This window comes from Periplaneta americana, chromosome 6 (genome assembly GCF_040183065.1).
Source record: "Periplaneta americana isolate PAMFEO1 chromosome 6, P.americana_PAMFEO1_priV1, whole genome shotgun sequence".
Classification (NCBI taxonomy): Eukaryota; Metazoa; Arthropoda; class Insecta; order Blattodea; family Blattidae; genus Periplaneta; species Periplaneta americana.
The window spans coordinates 91,921,170-91,943,972 of record NC_091122.1 but is presented as its reverse complement, the minus strand read 5'-3'; the positions used below and the strand labels follow the sequence as shown (position 1 = coordinate 91,943,972).

Below are 22,803 nucleotides of genomic sequence, written 5' to 3'. Positions count from 1 at the left end.
GAAAATATATTTAATTTTTCGCCTTTGATTTTTTTGGCGTTTGGTGGCATTCGAACTTCATAGTTGGTAGTACTTTTCTGGCAGTTTTCGTCCGCACTTTACCCCCAAAGATCACTAAAACACAAAACAAAACATAATAATTTATCATCTTATCAAATAAAATTCAATTCTCATCGACGTCTTCAACGACAACCTATTCACTTCCAGTATAAAAGACACAGGCTTTAAGGCAATCTAAACTTAAACCATGCAGGCAACAAAGAACTAAACCAACACTTTGTCGTACAGTCAACTTTGCATAAATAAACCACGTGTTTACACTAAATGAAATTCTCTTCGAACACTTTTACATCTTAACTTCTACAGAAAATTCAGTAAATAATTCCTTTAAACCACAGAAAAACAGTTTTCTTCTCAACATTCAACACAATCCTTCTTCACCAGCGAAAGAACTAAACCAAAATAGACACAAAATTTAATAGATAAATTTCAGAACACGGTTTCCTTCCTTTCCCTCTTACTTCAAAATTCCAACCTTGTGCACACAAAATAAATTATTGGCACTGAAAAGTGGCTTTTCGTAAGCATGATGATGCGCATTAGACAAATCTATAATGTAACTTCACTCAAGTCAAACAACCAAGAACAACAGGACAACGTCATTATCCATGAAAAATTAATGAAAATTGTAGAATAAATTATAACTATAACCAATCAAATCGAAAGAAAATCACAAATATCATAAAATGAGAAACTTTCAATAGCTTTAGCCATCAGACACAACATAACCCCACTCACGTCAACGGTCAAACAACCAAGAACAACTGATAACGTCATTATCCATTCAAAATTAACGAAAATTCTAGAACAAATGACAACTATAACCAATAAAATTAAAAGAAAATCACGGCGACACCTAGTACAAAAACCTAGAACTAACATGTAAAAGTCACTAAAAGATCACTAACATTTAACTCTGAAATAAAGAAGTTGGTAATACTTACTATATTCAACCGTCTTCTATGAAATTACCTAATTATTAAAATGTGTTACAGCAATGGAAATGTGAAAGAAGTTACCAAGAACAATTTAGTATTATCCTCCAAGTGCAGCATTTTTGTTACTCTGTCCGTGAATATGAAGGGAACATGCAATATCTCCCAACTGTGTCTTATCTGTCATCAGTTTCCACTTCAGAGGCATTCCCATTTCTTCAGTGGCACTGAATGGGTAAATCTTCACAATGTTCATATCAGACTAAATCCAACAAAGATGTTATAACTGGAAAATTAAACTAATAGCTACTAATAAGGAAATTATTGTAATTATATTGCCTAAAACTCGCCATGTCAAATCATACTGTTAAGCATCTACAATGTAACTATTCCATTAAACCATTTTTAGTAGATCATAAGCCAGTCATATGAAGTAGGCTACTACCAAAGGACAGTACATTATTTTTATGATTTGTCACACAGTCTTTCAGACGTAAAGAGGTTTACAATATCAATACTTCCATTAATTATCAAGGTACTACTGGACAATATACTATTATCAGTTTATGCTAAGTATTCATTTTAAGAGAGCATAGATGCAAAGAGATCAAATTTCATGTTTAAGTAGGCAAATACACACTTCAGTCACTTTTCTTTCGAATTGAAGATATTCTATCACTCGTATATGGCAGGGGCTTTATTGACTGAGTTAACTCTGTTCCTATTCATCTTTACCAAAACTATGTTATATTATGGTTTATTTAAAATTATTCTGTAAGTGAACGAGACATCCGAATTTTGTATTGCACCGGTATTTTATTTTTAGCTAAAATCAGATGTATATTCACTGTTTTAATCAAATAATGAAACCTCACAATACTTGTTATGCATTCGATCTGAACTTGTCAAATTTCATAAAATGACGCGACAGCCTTAGGGTATACTGGGATGATAAAAATTGAATGATATGACCACAATTTGTTTAAAACTACTGGGATCTAATGCTCCACATAATTATATTCTTCATATACAGAGTGTAAGGGGTATAAGTGCCATCCTTTTCACAGTAGTTGGGGATGGTCTACAGGATCAAAAAATGTCCATACAACATAGGGTCAAAACTTTATAGTTTTCCCAGAAAAAAATATTTATTTTGTTATTTTATTTGCGTTATAATACTGCTTATGTCGTTAGAAAATTACAAAAATAATTACATCAGTAGGTATATCTGACAAAGAGTTAATATTAATTTAAATAAATATTTGTGTTATATTACGTTTTCGTGAAATTAAATAAAAATGCATGCTTAAATTTGTTAATATTCTGACGTGAGAGACATGGCAATGTTCAGCAGGTAGTACTCTGCACAGACATAAGTACAAGTGAGCTAAGTTCAAGCTCCCTGTCCATAGCTCTACTGCTGAGCAGATGGCAGTTCAGTACAGGGTATTCGATAAACAACTTACAATGTAATTCACAGTTTAGGAATATCATATGTTATTAGTTTATGGAGAAAGTCGTCGTAATTCAAGTGAGGCAAGAAGGATGTACTGTCAACGTTTTCTTCAAAGAAGGTTACCTAATCGGCGAACTTGTATAGCAGTTTCTCAACGATTATTAGAAACTAGAAGTCTCTTACCCTGTTTCGACAATCACACAACCAGAAATTTGTTTAAAAATGATATTGCTTTACGGAAGCAGGAGAGATTAAAATGTTGCATTAGAAAAAAAGTTTGTGTGATTTTGTGCAGAAAACCATTACTGTTTATTCTTTAGATATACAATTAAAAAATGGAGCAATATTGTTATATAAAATGTAAATTTACCATAATGTTCTATTAATGAGAGTGAAAGTTTGTATTTAAACAAACATGTAAACAACAGTATTGTCATGGTTGCTCCTGCATTAGAACAGAGCATTTGTTTTGTACCAGTATGTCTATGCCTACACCCACTTGAGCTGTACTGTGTACTTCTAAACCCCCTCCTCCCTGCTTGAGCTGTAATGTGTACTTCTAAACTCCCTCCTCCCCATTGCAAAATGTCTATTATTGTAAACTTTAATAATTAGCTAAATATTGCAATTAGAAAAAAATTGTAAGGACATTTGTTCTTCCTTATGACAAAAATAATCATAAGTTACAATAATGGCACTTATACCCCTCACACCCTGTATAGTTATCTGCATACACAAGTTTAGCTCTAATTTCAGATAAATATAAATGATTTATCCATTACAGACTGTGAATGTAAGTTGCCATATTAATGATGTTCACTAATGGCTCTCAAGTCCCACGCTGTAGCTAAGTAGTCTAAAGTACTGGTATCATGCTTTGTACTGGTGATATGGAATGAGCAATGGTTCGAATCATGAGGGAAGAAATTTTCTCATGTAATTTCAGCCAGTGTAGGGGATCAACGGCCACCCAGCACTGAGATGAATTTGGACAGCTGGGGGGATTATTATGCACGTGGACGTAAGGCCAGCAATTGGCTATTGTCAGCGCATTTCGAACTGGCAGATCAAGATCAAGCAATGGACTGCATTTGCCACGTGTTCTTATTCCATTCTTGTACCATTCTCCTCAACTAAAGTCAGCTGAAACAGCTGGGATTACCAGTGCTTCAGTTCACAGTTTTCAGTTCAGTGACTTGTGTGTGGTTTGTACGTGACTTGATCCACCAGTTCGAAATGCACTGAGTATAGTTGACCATGGCCCTTCATGGACTGTCACACCATAGATCGGTATTATTATTATTATTATTATTATTATTATTATTACTTATGGCTTGTAAGGAACCCGGAGGTTCACTGCCACTCTCACATAAGCCCACCATAGGTCCAGTCCCTATCCTGAGCCTGATTAATCCAGTCTCTACAATCATACCCTACCTCCCTCAAATACATTTTAATATTATTCCCCCATCTATGACTCGGCCTCCCCAAAGGTCTTTTACGCTCGGCCTCCCAACTAACACTCTATATGCATTTCTGGATTAGCCCATACATTCTACATGCCCTGCCCATCTCAAACGTCTGGATTTAATGTTTCTATTTATGTCAGATGAAGAATACAATGCGACAAGTCCTGCGTTGTGTAATTTCCTCCATTCTCCTCTAATTTCATCCCACTTAGTCCCAAATATTTTCCTAAGCAACTTATTCTCAAACACCCATAACCTCTGTTCATCTCTCAAAGTAAGAGTCAAGTTTCACAACAACCGGTAATATAACTGTTTTACCGTATTATTATTATTATTATTATTATTATTATTATTATTATTATTACTATTACTATTACTATTACTAATGGTTTCCAAAAGTCCTAAGGACAGTAATGTACCCAAAGATTAAAGCAGAATGCAACATGACAACTGTATGTCACAATAATAAACTAAATATACCATTAGTGCATTACAATATATCATGTCAATAGAGAATACAAAATAATGTAAAGTACATTAATAACACTATTGGAAGTAATTTTCTGTGTACTACAAACAAGGATTTTGCAACACTCTTTTTATAAATTCATTGATGCAGCATTTTCTCTGAAGTAAAAACTAATTTAGGAGGATTGTCACCTATGCAAGATAAGAACTATTTAAATGAAAAACTATATGAATGGATGAATGATCGAATGAACAACGAATGGAATGAATGGGAAGAAAAACAAAAATACATGATCGCGTGTTCTTGCAAGGAAATTTAGAGCTGTGATTTTTTAATATACACTTCTGAGGTACCTACAGATAATTTTACACAATCAAAGAAAATGTTTGTCAGTGAAAATTCTTTGCATATACATAAACGTGTCTGATGCAGAAATTTGACAAAGATCCAAGTAAGTACTAAACCTGCCGTGACTGGACACAAATTGCACAATTACGTAGTCTGTACAAACGTAACTACTGTATTCTCTTGTATTTTATCTGTTAACACTTTCAGTTCATTATTTAATCTGAAGTTTTATTAATTAATTTCTTCCTTAATTCGCTTATTATATGTACAGTTTCCCTAGAAAAGGATGAGACAATTGAATATTCCTAAGTCTCAGATGTAAGACACTGCGCATGATCAGAGACCAGAGCACTGATACACAAGATAACGAATATTGAGTTACTTAAATTCAGGCTATTTGGTTTCTTACTAGCATCGTTCCGAAATTCACTTCAAAAACTGCAAAAATATGATAATATTACGTAAATAAAAGATAAATATATACATAAATCGTGTAGATAAATCGACCATGGACCTTCATGACTAGATTGACACTCCGCACAGAAAGGAAAACTTTCGTGTCGTTTCCATAGCTCAGACTCTAAGATTTCTGCGTCTCGTGTAGAAGAGTGCGAGTTCGATTCCTACTCTACACAACGATTTTTTTTTTGTTTAAATAACGTTGAAATAGAGTTTTACAAGTTTTAAGTGTTAATGATCACAGACAATACAAAATTACAAGTTATAATATTGTAAACGTTAATCTAATGAATGCATTTATAAATACACACACATACAATGTAAATGCATATATATTAAAAACTAACAATTAAAATGAAATTAAAAAATATTCCTAAGCCACACAGACAAACTTTTACAAAGGTTTAGAGTCCTTAGGCTATGTCATTTGTTGAGTAGTTATTACAATATTTTATTAGTAGCTTTCCCATATGTGTAAGAAATGCACTCGCACAAAACAATTTCTGTTAAAACTGTGGCTTTGGATTATTTCATTCTCACCACTTCAGTTGATTTTAACTATTTTATCTACGTGTTTGCAATAGTGTTTAATTTAATGTTCACTCAATTTTATTCATGTTATGATTGAATGAAAAAGCACTGTTGCAGTTATTGACTAATTACATATATTAATACTAATTATTAAATGCATCTCTTAAATAACCAATTGCAGTATCTTTTATAAAATCTTGAATGTTTAAGTTGTCAATAATATTTCTGTACTATATACTATAAGACATTAAAAGAATATGCAATAGATTTGGGGTCCTCTAGTTTATAATCACTGGTTTTAATGAAAAAAATTTTCTTTCTTAGAATATCTACAAGTTTAACTTCAATAATATTCCGAATAGCCTTAATTGCATTATCTGAATGTTGTACTTTTCTATTCGAATGTACTCTATTTCCCTCTTTCATTATTTTTTATAAATTACACCGTACTTCTTGTAGTATTTAAGAACATGAGGATCATTACATTGCAATTCATTACATATAGATTCTTCTTTTTAATACATGAGATTTTTAAGACCCTGCGTTATCTACATGTTTTTACTTTTGAATTTTTTCACAACATTGAGTGGAGAACATCCACCAAAGTGATTCTGAAATTAAAGTGAAAAATACAATACATTTACTCTTAATATCAGTAGCACCAGTATCATATACGTTTTTCCAAGATTCATTTTGTAGACATAAATGTGAATAGTCACTAGATACAGCATTTACGACCCTTTTTTAGTTTTTAAATTAATATTTTGAAATTGTTCAGTGACATTGGAAACACTTAGGATTTATTTATCATGTTCAGACAAGCCATTGATTATAGGTTCTGTCGAATAGGAATTCAGTCTAATTCTGTGTACAAAACTTTTATCAATGGCTGTGCTACTTCAGCTTGTGTACTGGTGGGAAAATGGCTCTACGACTAAGGTTTCCAATTTCAAGGAGGGAATTTAATTTACTTTTACGGAAAAGTTCCGAGAGATAATCCATGTTTATGTCACTACAGATCACAAATTCCATATGAGATTTTTAAAGTCTTTTCTTTACAAATTCAATGTTGGCTATAAATATTAATAAATAATGTAAGAAATTTGAATGATTGTAGTTAGAAGTCTGATTTACATTATAAAAAGCAAGAAGTTACATTCCGCGGCAATATTCGAACTTTCGATGTTTGGTTTTGTCGTCCAACGCATAAGCACGGACCTATTCAATGCTTATGTTAATAACATAGAATTTAGCTGTAGCAATGTGGTGTCATAACTTGGGATTTGTTTAGTTAACGTAATTAGATTTATTTTGATTAGTTTCGCAACAATAATTGGACTTCCTGTTATATCCTGTTATTTAAATATTTAATTTAGGGTTGATTTATTAACTCTTACTGTACAAAATGCCCCTTATTTCAATAATTCTATATCACGCTAAATAGTCATTGTCTACGCTAAAGTATTATCGTCATCCCTCATTTCTCCATATTTTTCGACAAATTATACACTCGAGGAACTCTGAACAAATTAATTACACCTCAATAAAAAAAGAGTTTTACGTGGGATCGAACACGAAACATTTCGGTTATACGGTGGAACCGGCACGCTACTATATGAGCTACCGAGACAAGACAGTGACAGCAGCAGTCCACAATGTAGATCCGATAGCAGGCATTTGCCATTCGGTACAGAGAAGCAATGATATTTTGTTACCCGAGCTATGTTGTGAAATAGTGGCCTTAAATGGCTGCCTTCTTCGTGATCCTTATTCTGATCCTTGTCCTTGTTGTGGTCCTTGTAACAATTCTTGTTCTATTTGTCATGGTACTTATAGTTATACGTCGATATCGAGTGAACCGCGCTGTAGAACTTTAACTTCCGACAACCAAGAATCGTCTCATTCTTTTTAAGGGTAACTGTACCTATATGAAGATTTCGTGTTGGTTTGTATAGTTTGTTTATATTGTTAGTTTGTAAGTGTACAGGGTAAGCTCTCTTGGACAGGCTTCCCAAGTGTAGAAGACCTTCAGCTCACCCTACACTCCTGTAGGAGGCCATTGCCCTTATGGGATTTCAGGCTTTTCATATGAAGTTGGGTATTTCTTATAGGCAGCTGGCAAATAATTTGGTAAGAGGTGTTTTCAATTCCCTCCTCCAACAAATCTGCATATTAAGAAGTGCATAAATTTGACGAAGCTCTTTTTAGTTCATTACGTACTTTGTAATTATGCTTAGTTAATAGGTATGTATCCTGAACGTTTCATGAAGTAGCTCAGAAACAAGAATTGATTATAAATATGCAGTACAGATAGCTCACAAATAAGAATTGATTATAATTTATAAATATGCAATAGCTCACAAATAAGAATTGATTATACATATAAATTAGCACACAAACAAGAATTGATGCAAAGCATACAATTCATGAAAAAATCACTACTGGTATTGGATTAGGCTGTCATTACTCACCTGTCCAGTCAGCTGATCTGCGGTGAGGGAACACCTCCATAAAGCTGTCTGTGCTTGATGGACCAGCATCAGGAATCTCTGCTTTCACGTCCACAGGAGACTCGTCCACAATCGGGCCTGAAAAATGATCCACACCACAATCAAGCATCTATTCCAATCCTTGCACATAATTTAGATCCTCAGTCACTTTCACTGTTGATCTCCACAACAAAGAATATAATCTTCTGCAAATATTTTCTTCTCCAACTAAAATCAAAATTACTGAATGGTACAAGTTTCTTGTAAAAATGCATAACATAATGCTACTGTAGCATGAATAATGCAATAATGAGTCTTTCAACAGTATTTGAGGCAGACAATGGTCTTTTATTTCTTGCAGGATGCAGTCATTTAAATCATTTTCCTACTTAATATTAATTCTTAATGCAATATTTATCGTAACAGGTCATTATGTCTATCACGTTCAACAAATTTTGAAAAATGGAATGTTATGGTGTAAAGAATATGATTTTTTTTATATTTTATGAGTCAGTGAATATGAAAATGATGCTTAAATTGATTGGTTACTTGTTTTCGAGACAACAACATTAACTTTATGTGAGTTACAATAAAATATGGGAAAAATATTTTTAATAATTTAATACAAAATGTTACCTTACTGACGTTTCTTTTTGGACTGTTTATGATATGCGGTTTCAGGAGCATCCCTTTTCACCATCCAGCAGTAATAAGCTAACATGACAGCACTCCATTCTCTTAACTCCATAATTGAAATGTCTTGGTGGAAACGCTCGCCATGTTCATAACTCAAGTAACCACAATTTGAAGGTAAAATTCAGGTGTGAATTAAAAAATTGCATTTTTAGTGACATATTGCACATCAGCTGTTTATAAGAGTCCATCAGATCTTCTACAAGTTCTTTGAAATTTCCCAGAAAACCATCCGAAACATTTTTAAAGAATTCCCATGCTGCTTTCCCTGTCACTTAGCACTGCTTCAAACTGGTGGTCTTTAAAAAGTTCCTGATTTGTGAACCAATAAACACGCCTGCTTTTACTTTTTCGAAACTGAGCCTGGGGAATTTTTCACGCAAGTAAGTAAATGTAGAATCCTTCACATCTAAGCTTTTACAAAATTTTTCATAAGCCCCAATTTGGCATGTAGTGATGGGAGTAAAATTTAGCTTGGCTCTATCAAAGTTTCAGGTGCAACATTTTTTATTCCAGGCGTTAATTACTGATTGTCTCTGGAGCCAACTTTTCCTAGCAAAATGGGTATACCTGGTGCAGTTATCCCAGTCGCACAGGAAATAACAGTACTCAGTATATCCTAATTGCAACCCTAATAAAATAGCAATTACTTTAAAATCTCTACAAACTTTTCATTGCTACTTCTTATGATCCTTCTCTATCAGAATATTTTTTATATTTGGACATGTTTCTTTTATGTTGGTAGCATATATCACAGGGATGGAAGGCAACTTATTTCCATTAAGTAAAAGTGCTGCTTTAAGACTAGTCTTTGAAGCACCAATGAACAGTCGCCTCATATTTAATGCATCCATCATGCAATCAATGTCTTTACAATATGTGAAATCACCTTCAGTTTTAAAGAACTGCTCCAAATCTTTATTTCTAGTGCGAAATGTTGTCACTTTTGCAAAGGAATGTAGATAATTAAATTGTTGCAACATTGATGCCAAAAGCTCTGCCCAATGTTTCTCTGAAGTTAGATATTTCAAGCAAGAAATTTCATAAAATAAATTATTTAATCCAGGTCAAATACATCTACATTGGAAGAAAAATAACGGAATGTCTCTTCAAATTTTCCTCTTTCTGAAGGATAATCACAGCAATATGCATTCCTTACAATATCTTACCTTGTGAATGAATATTCCATGCACTGGGATAATCAGCAGAATATCTGGGGACAAATTATTAAATTTGGGAACATTTCGTTCCGGGACAAAGAGAAAAATTCGAGGACTGGTAATCTTAAAGTAAGGGAAACATAAACAATTCAACATTCGAAACACTGTTTCTTATACTTCATTACTATTGGAAAAGTACGTTTTGAACTTGATAAGTGCTTGCTCCAGTATTTAAGTGTTACAAAACCAGAATCTTAAACTGTGAACATGTGGAATAAGAGAATTTCGTCAGCCTCTTAGGCCCTACATGAAGCAAATATAACATTTAGATAGTGTTCATGTAAAGGGAGTTATATCATCCTTTTGTGAAATGGAGTTTTGTTTCCCAGGTGAATTTTTAGTTGGTTATTTAATGATGCTGTATCAACTACTAGGTTATTTAGCATCAATGAGATTGTGATAATGAGATGGTATTTGGCGAGATGAAGCCGAAGATTCGCCATAGATTACCTGGCATTCACCATACAGTTGGGGAAACGGGGAAAACCTCGGAAAAACCCAACCAGATAATCAGCCCAAGCAGGGATCGAACCTGCGCCCGAGCGCAACTTCAGACCAGCAGGCAAGCGGATTAACCGACTGAGCCACGCTGGTGGCTTCCCAGGTGAATACACAAGATAATTCTGTAAGTGGATAAAAAGGATTAAGTCATAGCTCTTTCGGTATAGTCACTATGTAAGAATGTAAAAAGGGTTCAAACCGAAAATTGCAATACTGGTTTGGGTAAAGGAATCTAGCCTATGTTACTTACGATATCTTCTTTTACACGTTACACTACTGAGGAAAGGGAAGTAAGTTAGATTATTTCTTTTTAAACATTGTATTTAAACTGACTTAAATGATGCAACGGAGTAATATCCTTACCAGTAAGATTTTTTTCACAATCAGGTATATTTTATATTCTTTTTATGTAGAAGAGTTTCAAATGTAAAGGAAAATTGTTTTAAGAATGTAAGGATTTCAATTGAAAAACAGGAAATTTCAAAGTTTGTCTTGAGAATGTCCACAATATCACGTTAATATATTCAGATACATGTGGATGATAGAAAGGAAGAAATAATAAGAACATGGTGGCAATATGTATGTTTGCATTAAGAAATGATCTCCATTGACATAGACTATAAGTACTTGATCCCAGGTATACACACCTACAAAAGTTAAGCATAATAAGGAAACTAGAAAATGAAAGGAGTGGGGGTTGTGTGATCACTGTAAATATTTATCAAGGGGTGTAAGTCAGCTTATCAGCTTATGGGTATAGGCAAGAGCACTGCCAACTTCAAATAGGCTCGTGATTGAAAGGAAAATAAAACACAGTGTATCAGACTAAGAATGTCTCATTCCATACTGTCTTCTCATTGTAATCAGATGGTAATCTTGTGGTAAAATGTGCACTGTACGGTAAGAACATGACACAAAGACATCAGTTGGATCTTTTGATCCATTTTTAAAGGCAAGAATCTTCGGACGCCTGGATGCAGGTCAGAAACAGATTGAAGTCTCAGCAACCTTGAATATGCCATAGTGTCATATCCAGGCTTTGGCGAAAGTTCCGAGACACAGGAGATGTTCAATGTAGACCAGTACAAGTAACAACTCCACAACAGGACCTTTATCTATCTTAACTGCACGACGAAACTGGTCAATACTTGAAAGATAACTGTCCTCACAGCTCGCAGCTGCCTCTGGAATTAGAGTTTCTCGGCAAACTGTATACAGGAGACTCAGAACAGCTGGTCTCTATGCCAAACATCCAGTAGTGTGTGTTCCTCTTACACCAGTGCACAGAAGAGCCCGTTTACAGTGAAGTCAGCAGCATCAAAATTGAATCCTGAATGAATGGAGGAACATGCTCTTCACAGATAAGTCCAGATTCAGTTTCCAAAATGATTCCTGTCGTGTATTCATCTGGAGAGAATGTGAAACACGATTACATTGCAGGAACATCATAGAAATGTATCAGTTTGGTGGTGATGGAATATTGGTGTGGACAGGCATTATGTTGAATGGACATATGGAACTGCACATCTTCAATGGAGGTACTATTAATGGCTAGAGGTACTCCTACAGTGTGTGTGTGTGTGTGTGTGTGTGTGTGTGTGTGTGTGTGTGTGTGCGTGCGTGTGTGTGTGCGCGCGCGCGCGATTTTTCAGGGGAGTACTTGGCCCAGACTTCATTTTCATGGACAATACTGCACGTGCACATCCAGCCAACCTGATGAATGAATTTTTTGAAGGTGAAGATATTCACCGAATGGACTGGCCGGCGAGGTCTTCAGAACATGAATCTTATAGAGCATGCCTGGAGTGCCTTAGAGTTGAAGAGTCCAGCAGCCTCCATCACGGACAATTCCAGAGCTCCACACTGCTCTTTGTGAGTAATGGAACCAATTGCCAGCAGAGCTCTTGTACCACCTCATAGAGAACATGTCACGTCGTTATGAGGCATGTGTAGGCGTTAGGAATAACTACACACCATATTCACTGTTTTTTTTTTTTCAGAATATGATCTTCAAATTTTGGTATTTTTTACATATGTGCTTCTGCAGTAAAAATAATTGTTAATTTAATGTTTTCCACTCTTTTGCATACCAGACAAGCTTTTGATTATTTTTTAATATGATTTGTGTAGCTCTAAACTTCATTAATAAAATCTTTTCTTGTATTTTAATTAGGTCTATGCTTAAATTTTGGACACTAGTGTACATAGAATGTGATACTGACCTTGCTTTGAGTGGAAAAAAGAAACTACATTCTAGTTTACCATCAACAAAATTAGATTCATGTTGCTTGCTCTTATGGAAAAACTCATCCTTTCAAAGTATACACTTCTTGGAGTAGGCTATTCTCATTTGCATACAAAATGCATTGCGAATGAAGAAAACAATCATGATAGAGAACGGAGTTAAATGGTTGAGATATGTGGAGGGGCCTACAAAAACACCTGGATGCCTCTGCAGAATTAAAAAAAAATGCATTGTGAACAACAACAGAAAGCCACAATTTAAGTCACACAGTATTTGTGTGCACTCAAAGTTGGGTTCTGGCATCTTGTCAGCCCATTTGAGTTGTGTGGATATAAGGGAAAAATTGTGACTGTGTCGTGTTTAGTTCCTGGGGCAGCTCAGTTGGGAGAGCATTCGTGCACTAAGCAAAGGGTCCCGGGATCGATACCCGACCCCGGAATAATTTTTCCTTGAAATTATTCAATTAAAATATCGCTCTTTTTCTTATCTATACAAATATATGCATACTTTAATACTTATCACATCTATTATCAGGCAGTACATCTCACTTGATAATATGTGTCAGAGGAAGAACAATTGTTTGTATGCATCTGAAGTCTGATTAGTGGAATATGTAGCTAATCGGCGATTTATGCATTGGAGGGGGAAAGGAACTGGCCACCCTATCCCATTATCTCCTGGCCTAGTTGCCTCATGAGTGATGCCTTATTGGTGTTACTTATGAGGTTCAAACCTGTCTTCGGACAGTTGACTAAACAACAACAACAATGTTATAATTAATGTACAGTAATGGTAATATATCAATACTGGTTCACATATTGTAATATTCGAGCGTCTATTCACTCCTAATCATAATTTACGGCACTTTTTTTTATCTTCCTTTCCACACCACTTTCTTGATTTTTCTGTGCACACAGTCACTACTTAACATCCATTGTTATTATTTTGTTACACAAGTATGGTCAATTTAGTCATGTCACATAGTGGATTAGCAGATGAGGAAATGGAAGAAAGCTACGACAAGATAGAAGAGTTAGTTGAGAAGGAGAAGTAGGGAGCATGCGCAATCTTAATAGATGATTGGAATGCAGAAGTAGGAGGACAATATGGAAAAACAGGTGGAAAAAATGGATTGGGAAAAAGAAATGACAGAGGAGAATCTTCGGTGAATTTCTGCAAAAGGAATTGCAATCATTGTTGGAAATGCAGTATTCCAACAACATAAAAGGAGATACAAGTAGACATGCCCAAGGGACAAAAGTTATATTACAGTAGATAGACTATAACAGGTACAGTAGTTACAGGAAATATTCTGAAATTGCTTAAAAAAATGTAGATTCTACCAGGAGCGAATATTACCTCAGATCATGTCCTACTGATAGATGAAGTACATATTCGTCTGAAGAAAAAAGGAAGACAAGTGACGAATAAACTGGACATGGGAAAACTGAAGAATGAAGAGGAAAAGAAGAAAATCTGAAGTTATATACAGATAACAGAATAAGAAAGAATAGGATACAGAGAAGGTGTGAGAATTAAGAAACTTTGGTTCACAGTGAAAATGTTGGAGAAGATGTAGCAAAGGAGAAAATGTGGGGGGAGGCGGAAGGAACACAGAAGAAGGTAGAAGAAACTACAGAAAACTAATCAACGAACTAGGAAGAGAAATTGATAAGGTGAAGAAAGACTGGATGAAACAGAAATGTAAAAAACAGAGAATTTAGATAGAAAAAGAAGATACGATTTAATGTACCATGAAGTAAAATGTATGGACTAGACAAATAAGAATAGAAAATCCATGTGATTGACAGAAGATGAAATCAGAAATGAAATGAAATAACAGACAAACAAGGAATACTGAACAGATGGATGAAATATATAGAAGAGCTCTGTGAAATACAGAATTGTCCAGATGACTTAGCTATAGAATATGAAGCAGCCTATCAGAAGAAGAAAAAGGGTCTTCTATTCTAAAAGAAGAAGTTGAGCTAGTGCTTATGGAAATTAGGAATGGGAAAGCAACAGGAGTCTATGGAATTCCCGCTGAATTAGTGAAATGCTTGAGTGAAAACAAGAAGGAAATTCTATAATTAACAACGAAATAGATGAGAAACTTCTAAAGATTTCACAGAGATAGGTTGCTTCCAATACCAAAGAAAAATAATGCCAAGAAATGTAAGGAGTTCAGGACTACCAGTCTGATATCGCAATCAGTGGAGATTCTCCTGTGAATATGGAATCGTCATTTATATTCTGTGATGAAAGTAGAGTTATAAAAAGAGCAATTTGGCTTCAGGAAGGGAAAAGGTACGAGAGATGCAATTGGACTACTGTGAATAATTGGCAAAAGATACCTAGAGAAGAATATAGAAGTGTATTTAGTATTTGTGGACCTGGGAAGGCTTTTGACAGAGTGAATTGGAATAAACTTATGGGGATTCTGAAGAAAATTGGTGTGGATAGGAAAGAGAGGAGGCTGTTCTGTAACCTTTATATGAAACGAATCAAAGTCAGGATAGGAGAAGAAATGTCAGAAGGAAGTAGAATAGGGAGAGGAGTACGACAAGGATATCTTTATCACCTACCCTGTTCAACACCTACTTCGAGGATTTAGTGAAGAACTGTTTTCAGAACATGGGAGTGGTGATGGTAGCAGGAAAACGAATTAAGTGCGTAAGATTTACTGTTGATATGGTGTTGTTAGCAGAAGAGGAAATGATACTAAGGAATATGCTACTGGAGCTAAATGGCAGCTGTGAGCAGTATGGGATGAAAATAAATGCAAATAAGACAAAGACCATGGTTATCGGAAGAAAATTAAAGAAGGTATTCGGAATGGGACAGTGGAACAAGTAGCTTCAAATACTTGGGATCAACTATACAGTAAGTAATAACATGAGCTGCTGCTAGGAAGCCTAAAGGAGGATAACAAGGCAAAGGAAGCTCTTAATAGAAAAAGAGCATCTTCTGCGGACCTCTGAAAAAAGGAACTAAGGAAGAGACTATTGAAGTGCTTTGTGTGGAGTTTAGCATTGTATGGAGCAGAAACATGGACATTACGACGAAGTGAACAGAAACGATTAGATTTGATATGTGGATATGGAGAAGAATGGAGCATGTGAAATGGACGGACAGAATAAGAAACAAAGCTGTGCTAGAAAGAGTGGATGAAGAAAGAACAGGGTGCGAATTAAGATTTCTGATGAGAGGAGGATAGAATCCTAGATAGAGAATACCATGCATAAAATTATTATTATCCTCATTCGATACAGCTCAATGCTTGGTCGCATTGAGTTGCTTGTATTGCATCTTGATCATAATAATAATTATTATTATATCCGTGAGCAGGCTTAAGATAAGATGTGTAATTCATAAGTTATTGATTGTTGTCAGCTTGCTGGTGATGATAATTACATCAATATTATTTTCTTTGCTTACTTTATACTTTATAAACTACATATAATCGTATTATTAAAACAATTATATTTTGTGAGGGAGATAGAAGTTGTCCCTGGCAGGGATGTTAATATAAATTTATGAGAGGGGGGATAACATTTCAACAGGGGGGAATCCCCTCAACCCTCCGTTAATTCGCACCCTGAGAAAGAATAATACTGGAATGATGAAGAGAAAAAGAAATTGGCTGGGTCACTGGCTAAGAAGAAGCTGACTACTGAAGAATGCACTGAAAGGAATGGTGAACGAAAAAAAAGTTCTGGGCAGAAGAAATCAGATGACAGACAACATTAATATAGGCTACATGGATCATATGCTGAGCCTAGGTATGAATGATTTTATTACACTTATACTGCAGATGTAGACCCAACACAGGTCCTGTAAAACTATTTTATAATGTTAAATCTCTAAAATATAGTTAAGAATGGTAATGACCTTACACCTTAAAGATTGAAACAATCAATTATAATTATGTTACTAAATCCCTGGGAAGTTCCATGCACCTTCCTTAATTTTTGCGAAAATCTTCCTTTCTTTCCTAAAACAAACCTGGCAACCCTAAATATAGAGGATTTTTATGTTGCACCTAATTTGTCACTTGTATATGCCTTTGTTATAAATTTGTCTAATTGTAAAACTTTATCTATAAACAGATAGGAAAAAGAGAAGGGAGTCTTGGACTCTTAACCTCTCGTTTACTTCACAGCCACTTTACCCCTGGACCGTGGATTCACGGCTATATACGTAATTCGAAACATTGACAACAAATAATAAATTAACTGGAACTCTACCGTTGCATAAGAAATTCGGTCACATGTAAACCTAAACTCATGACAACCGAAGGGGACAGCAGTCAGTCTCTCCTCCTCGTCCCCCGAAGATGGTAAGTCTATAAAGAAAAGCTTTCCGTGTTTTAATACTGGCATCCTTTATAGTGACTTCTATACATTTACCGATTCTCTTACCTTCTTTATTTTGATGATCAATTTGTAAAAATCCATCACGTAACACCGAAAAATCTTCTGGAAAATTTACATCAGAGCTTGTTGTGGGGTTGCTAACCCTTTCTAATGCTTTTCTCCTCTCAAGACAGAATAAACTTTTCATATTATCATAATTTGGCAATTCAGAAGCGATATTAGATCTTTTCTTATGTAGGCCTTCAAACTCTTCTTTAAATATTACAGCCACTGGAACAGACAGGTCATTTCGTACTCTCTTAATGCATACGTCATTTTTTTTTACGTATTTCTGTGTCTACTACGTCTTTAACACAAGTATGTTCACTTCTACTAATGTTGTAATTCAACGTAGTTTTGACTCTACTGAGGCAGTGTGTTTTCCTTTCGTTGATACAAATCCATGTAATACATTCACTATTGCTTCTATGAATTCGATAAGTGTATCCGTCAATAACAAGTGAAGGCTTGCCCCGTTTCGTCGTAGTAACATTCACAACCGATGTACTGTACTGTCACCCATAACATTGTGCTTGCTTGTGTTCTGGTTGTCTGTAGGTACCAAAGACGTTGTATCTAGACACACAACTGGCGCTGGTGTCGTGTACAAATTTGAAACCTCTCGCAGGTTCGCGCGACGCCATGTTTGGGGAGCACAAATGATTGTTTCTATAAATCATTCCGAGTTTAGAAAATACCATTGGGTATATAGGCGTTTTCTTAGCGGACATCCAACTGCACTGTAATGTAACTAAACTTATTTACGTATTTTCTAACGTATAATAAATAAATATAAATACTGTAACTAAGCATTGCTTTAAATATAAAAGCTTTATATTGCTCATAAATAGACTTATTAGTTTATTTATATTTCCAATGACAGAAAACATGGGATGTTTTTACTTATTTTATATACGTTAGAAAATACGTAAATAACTTATTTAAGTTATATTACAAAGAGGGGGATGTCCGCTAAAAAGATGGCTATATACTCAATGGTATTTTCCAAACACATAACGCACTTTAATAATAATCCTCAATGTTTTGAGAATCAGAGGCGATATCACTCTTTAGAACTTTCAACTGCAGACATTCATTACAGTTCCCTCATTCTTACATCATTCTCAATGACAATATTGTGAAAATGTGTTTGCATTGCTCGCTTTGTTCTTAACATTAAGAAAATATGGTCAATTTATCGTACATATTAGCAGTAAACAAAATCTCTTTTCTTTTTTCTTTAACGAAAGAATAATCGGAATCTTATCATATCATCATTTGAGATTATAGAAATGTGTCGCTTAAATGAAAGAGCGATTATACAGATGTTGAGAGAGAATATGGCAGATTACCATCCAAGGGTCTCTCTTACATAGTGTGAAAAACAATGTGATAACAGTAGAACATTTGTACTATCTTTCTACAACTATAGGAACATATTTTAGAAAATGGGTTCCCAGATTCCCCCCGAGAATCACATTTTAAACTTATTAAACTAACCATAGAAGTAGGCTTACATGAAGAAGCGTAGCTCAGTCGAATAAGGCCTGCCGATCCGAAGTTGCGCTCGGGAGCGGGTTCGATTCCCGCTTGGGCTGATTACCTGGTTGAGTTTTTTATTTCGATCTCCTCAATTGTAAGGCTAATGTCAGGTAATCTATGGCGAATCCTTGGCCTCATCTCTCGAAATACCATCTTGCTATCATCAATACCATCAATTTTAAATAATCTAATAGTTGATACAGCGTCGTTAAATAGCCAACTAAAAGAAAGTACTACATAAAGAACAGGTGTCACCATATAGCTTAAAGTTACCAGTACAACACGACTTTACATAAAAAAGTTCAAAGACAAGATTTAACGAAATTAATAATAATATTGATGAACCAATAGGCAAGATGTTCTATTAGGCCTATAAGACTGATTCATGCATGTGACGTTTATTTCCTACTACAGTTGTGATAATAAATTAATGTATGGTAGGCCTACTTATATTTCAAACTAAACATTATGTACTTGTTTTTATTTTACAGGTGTCTATTATGTGAAATGAAAGCAGATAAATAATAATTGTTCGTTTCTTGTTCACATGAAAGCAAACCTGTGTTTAAAATATAGGCCTAATGTAATGCCTTGCATAGCTGGCAGTGTTTTGTTAATAACAGTTAATACTGATAATTTCCTTTTCATCTGAACTATTACTGCAATATGCATTTGTATTTCTGTTCGCTATATATGTTATCAAATAACTATACAATGTCTTTGGTTAAAGTATCAAATTGTTCCAGTCTTCTTTTGTTTCTTGTCAAACTAACGTAACTACTGTACGCTTGATTATGTCCATAACATGGTTGCTTTAAATGTTAACAGAATTTTTTCATTTATCCATTCAGATTGATTTATAAGATACACAAACATACGAATTAAACATTCAACATTGCATAACACAGCCTTCTGCTATCCGGCGCTTTCCCCAAAACATGGCGACGGACGCAAGCTTCAATTTGTCCGTACTCTAAACTTCTGCGCAGCCTCGGCTGTAGGGGCTCGGTAGGTACAGTTGGCGCATAGCGCTTGAAATACGGGTCTGAAGCATAGACTTACTAAATAAGCGCTAGACCGCTCACTGGCGCTAGTGTTATGCTCCCAAATTGAACTGCCGACGAGCGGCCATTTGCTTGGTTGAGCTGAATAAGTACAGGTTCGTTCGTGTGCTGTTTTTTAATTGCAGCAATGAACAAGGATGTAAAGATAAAGAAGGAAGGAATGTTACATTTCACTGATTCGTTAATCTTTAATTTCTACTACGATTTTTGCCCCGAATTATGTTACAGAAGACAAACTATTATACTTATATGACTGTTTGTGCTTCAGGTTTCCTCTGAGTAGAGATTCCCTTAACCGAAAGTGGTTAGGTGCAATCCGAAGAGAGAATTTCTACCCTACAATGAGCCACTCAGTGTGTCCAACTCATTTCGAAGATAGTTGTTATCTTGAAACTACGTTATTACAATATACATTGCTATTGTTCTTCATCCACTTCATATCCTTCATTTTCTTCAAACAGTTGATGTTTCAGTGCATATATGAATAATTATTCGCTGAATTTGAAGGTACAGAAACTGTATAAATTAGAAAACGTTAATTATTTAATTTGAATGATTGAAAGTGACTCTTGTCGTAGTTACGGATTAATGAAACAGTTTCTTATACTGCTGCTGTTACTACTACTGCCACTACTACCGCTACCACCACTACTGCTGCTGCTGCTGCTGCTGCTGCTTCTTTTAATTTCATACAGCAGTTTAACCTAAGGCAAAAGTAAACATTAATTCTTGTATTAACCGTGGTTATGAATATTCACATTCAGAGTTCCTATGAAAATGATGCAAGCCTGACAGCCTAATTGAATCCCGATAAAGCGAGTCGAGATTGATAAAAAAAATCCCGATTTGAGCGATAACAGCCTACAACGTTATTTAAACAAGTTAGTCTGCATTTCCTATTATCCCATATTTTTATTTATTCAAATTTAGCATTGTAAACATAGAGGTAACCCGCGGAAATTTATAAGTCTGTGAGGTAACCCAGCTGATTGCCGTAAGGCAACTCTACTCGCAAGATAATAGTTCCGCTAGTTCTACCTCTTTGTTGATTAATCCTTTTCGGTACTTAGTTGCTGCTCTCGCAATTAATCACCATTGTATATTTTAGGTGCGTTGAGTGGCAAAAAAGATAGCGTTTTGATATGGTATTTTACACTAATAACAGATATATACAATTCCTGCGTTTTATAGTTTAGTGAACTATGTTTAAACATGGATTTATCGTCAGATATACTGTGGCGTATACTGGTTAAAGGGTTTGGGCTACCGATGACCCTATTATTACACAAAATATATCTAACAATTACTTTAATTTTAATTACTATGGTAAAACTAATAATACAAAATTATTACATTATGTTATATTATAAACTTTTTCTTTTGTAATTTCCTTGGGCTACCGCCGGTAGCCCCGGTAGCCCGCAAAATACGCCCCTGTTTGCAATACCGGTTCCGATAAAGAAAAGTTAATTTAGTAGCGAATGGTTAAAACATATTCGTGGTTAATAAAAGAGAAAACGATTAGCCTGTAGTATTCACTCTATTGTGTGTCCTTCGTATTTTAGCGTTCCTCAAGGAGGCGAGTTTTACATTATAAGCACGCGAACACTACTTTGCAGAAAACAACTATAAAGTGATGATCAGTCTAATGTCTTAAGTCAGCTTCTGATATCCCGATTTCTCTCGCAGAAAACGTAGCAACTATGCTGATAGCAGAAACACGGTATTAAAGGTAAATCGCAAAGGAAGTTTTGTTCCCATAAATAAAACCATTTAGCTTTCGGGTACGCAATACAACGCGTATTCAAATAGCGGTTTCGAAATCCCGCGCGTTTTCTACCAACAAATGGCGGCTTTCGGCTGCTTCAATTTGGGAACATATTTCTCACTTCTCCGCTACGGCGTGGTAGGGGCTCGGTCTGAAGTGGTTCCCTCGTAATGCCAATTCCGCCGCTCGAAGCGCTGTTCTATACTAAATATTCATAGCAGAACACTTAAATGACATTGACATTTGGGACATTTAAAGGACTCACCATTGCTTATTAAATGCTTCGTACAATATTTTATGGACAATAGACGTAATTTCCAAACTTCTACGTCTCAGTTATATTACAATAAAAGGCTGGCATTCTTGATATTAAAAGATATTACATATTATAAACTAAGGTACTACCTTTCTGTTGTTCAATTCATGCACCGCACCTTTTCGGAAATAATGAAAGAAACAATATATTTTACATGAACACTGTAGTCTACCTTTTTCACGTATTAATTTATTATTATTATTATTATTATTATTATTATTATTATTATTATTATTATTCCAATGAATTAAGGTACTGTATTATCTTCCATTTCCCTGACTTCATAATTTAATCATTTGTAAGTAGGCCTAACTTATCCCTTTCTTTTTTAAAAAAAATATATTGACGTTGAAGTGTTATGATTTTTACTAAAGCAAACAGCAGTCACAATACATGATTAGTACAAATGTACGATTTTTCTTGCATAACTTGCAGCGGTGAAATAAATATCTAATAGGCCTGCTGATTAACCTGTTACTTACAAATGGCTTTTAGGAACCCGCAGGTTCATTGCCGCCCTCACATAAGCCCGCCATCATCGGTCCCTATCCTGTGCAAGATTAATCCAGTAGTGGGTAGTAATAGCAAATGCTATGATATTTTAGTGTGTGGAAACAGTTTTTAAATTAGGAGTTAGAATTAAATTAATTAGGAAGTTAGACTGCAATATATGTGATTAGAAATGGTTTTCAAATTTGACCATTTCCCAAAACATAAACAAATATCTCAGGAATCTCAGGACAATATTTTTTAGAATTTGCCGATCATAGGCACATGCGCATCTGCTCTCCCCGATTCCCATTTCATTTTTAGTAATCTCGCT

At 35.0% G+C, this 22,803-nt stretch overlaps 1 protein-coding gene across 15 annotated transcripts in view; it reads right to left on the bottom strand.

Moving 5' to 3' along the window:
- LOC138701496 (protein bric-a-brac 1-like) overlaps window positions 1–22,803 on the bottom strand; it is a 354,692-nt gene that overhangs the window by 246,416 nt on the left and 85,473 nt on the right. For 14 of the 15 annotated variants that reach the window (XM_069828419.1, XM_069828423.1, XM_069828415.1 and 11 more), the window contains one exon: window positions 8,199–8,315. In XM_069828419.1, the coding sequence (XP_069684520.1) occupies window positions 8,199–8,315 (117 nt within the window). Of the gene's footprint in view, window positions 1–8,198; window positions 8,316–17,296; window positions 17,454–22,803 lie in introns of those variants that run through there. The other variant, XM_069828437.1, reaches the window with a different exon arrangement.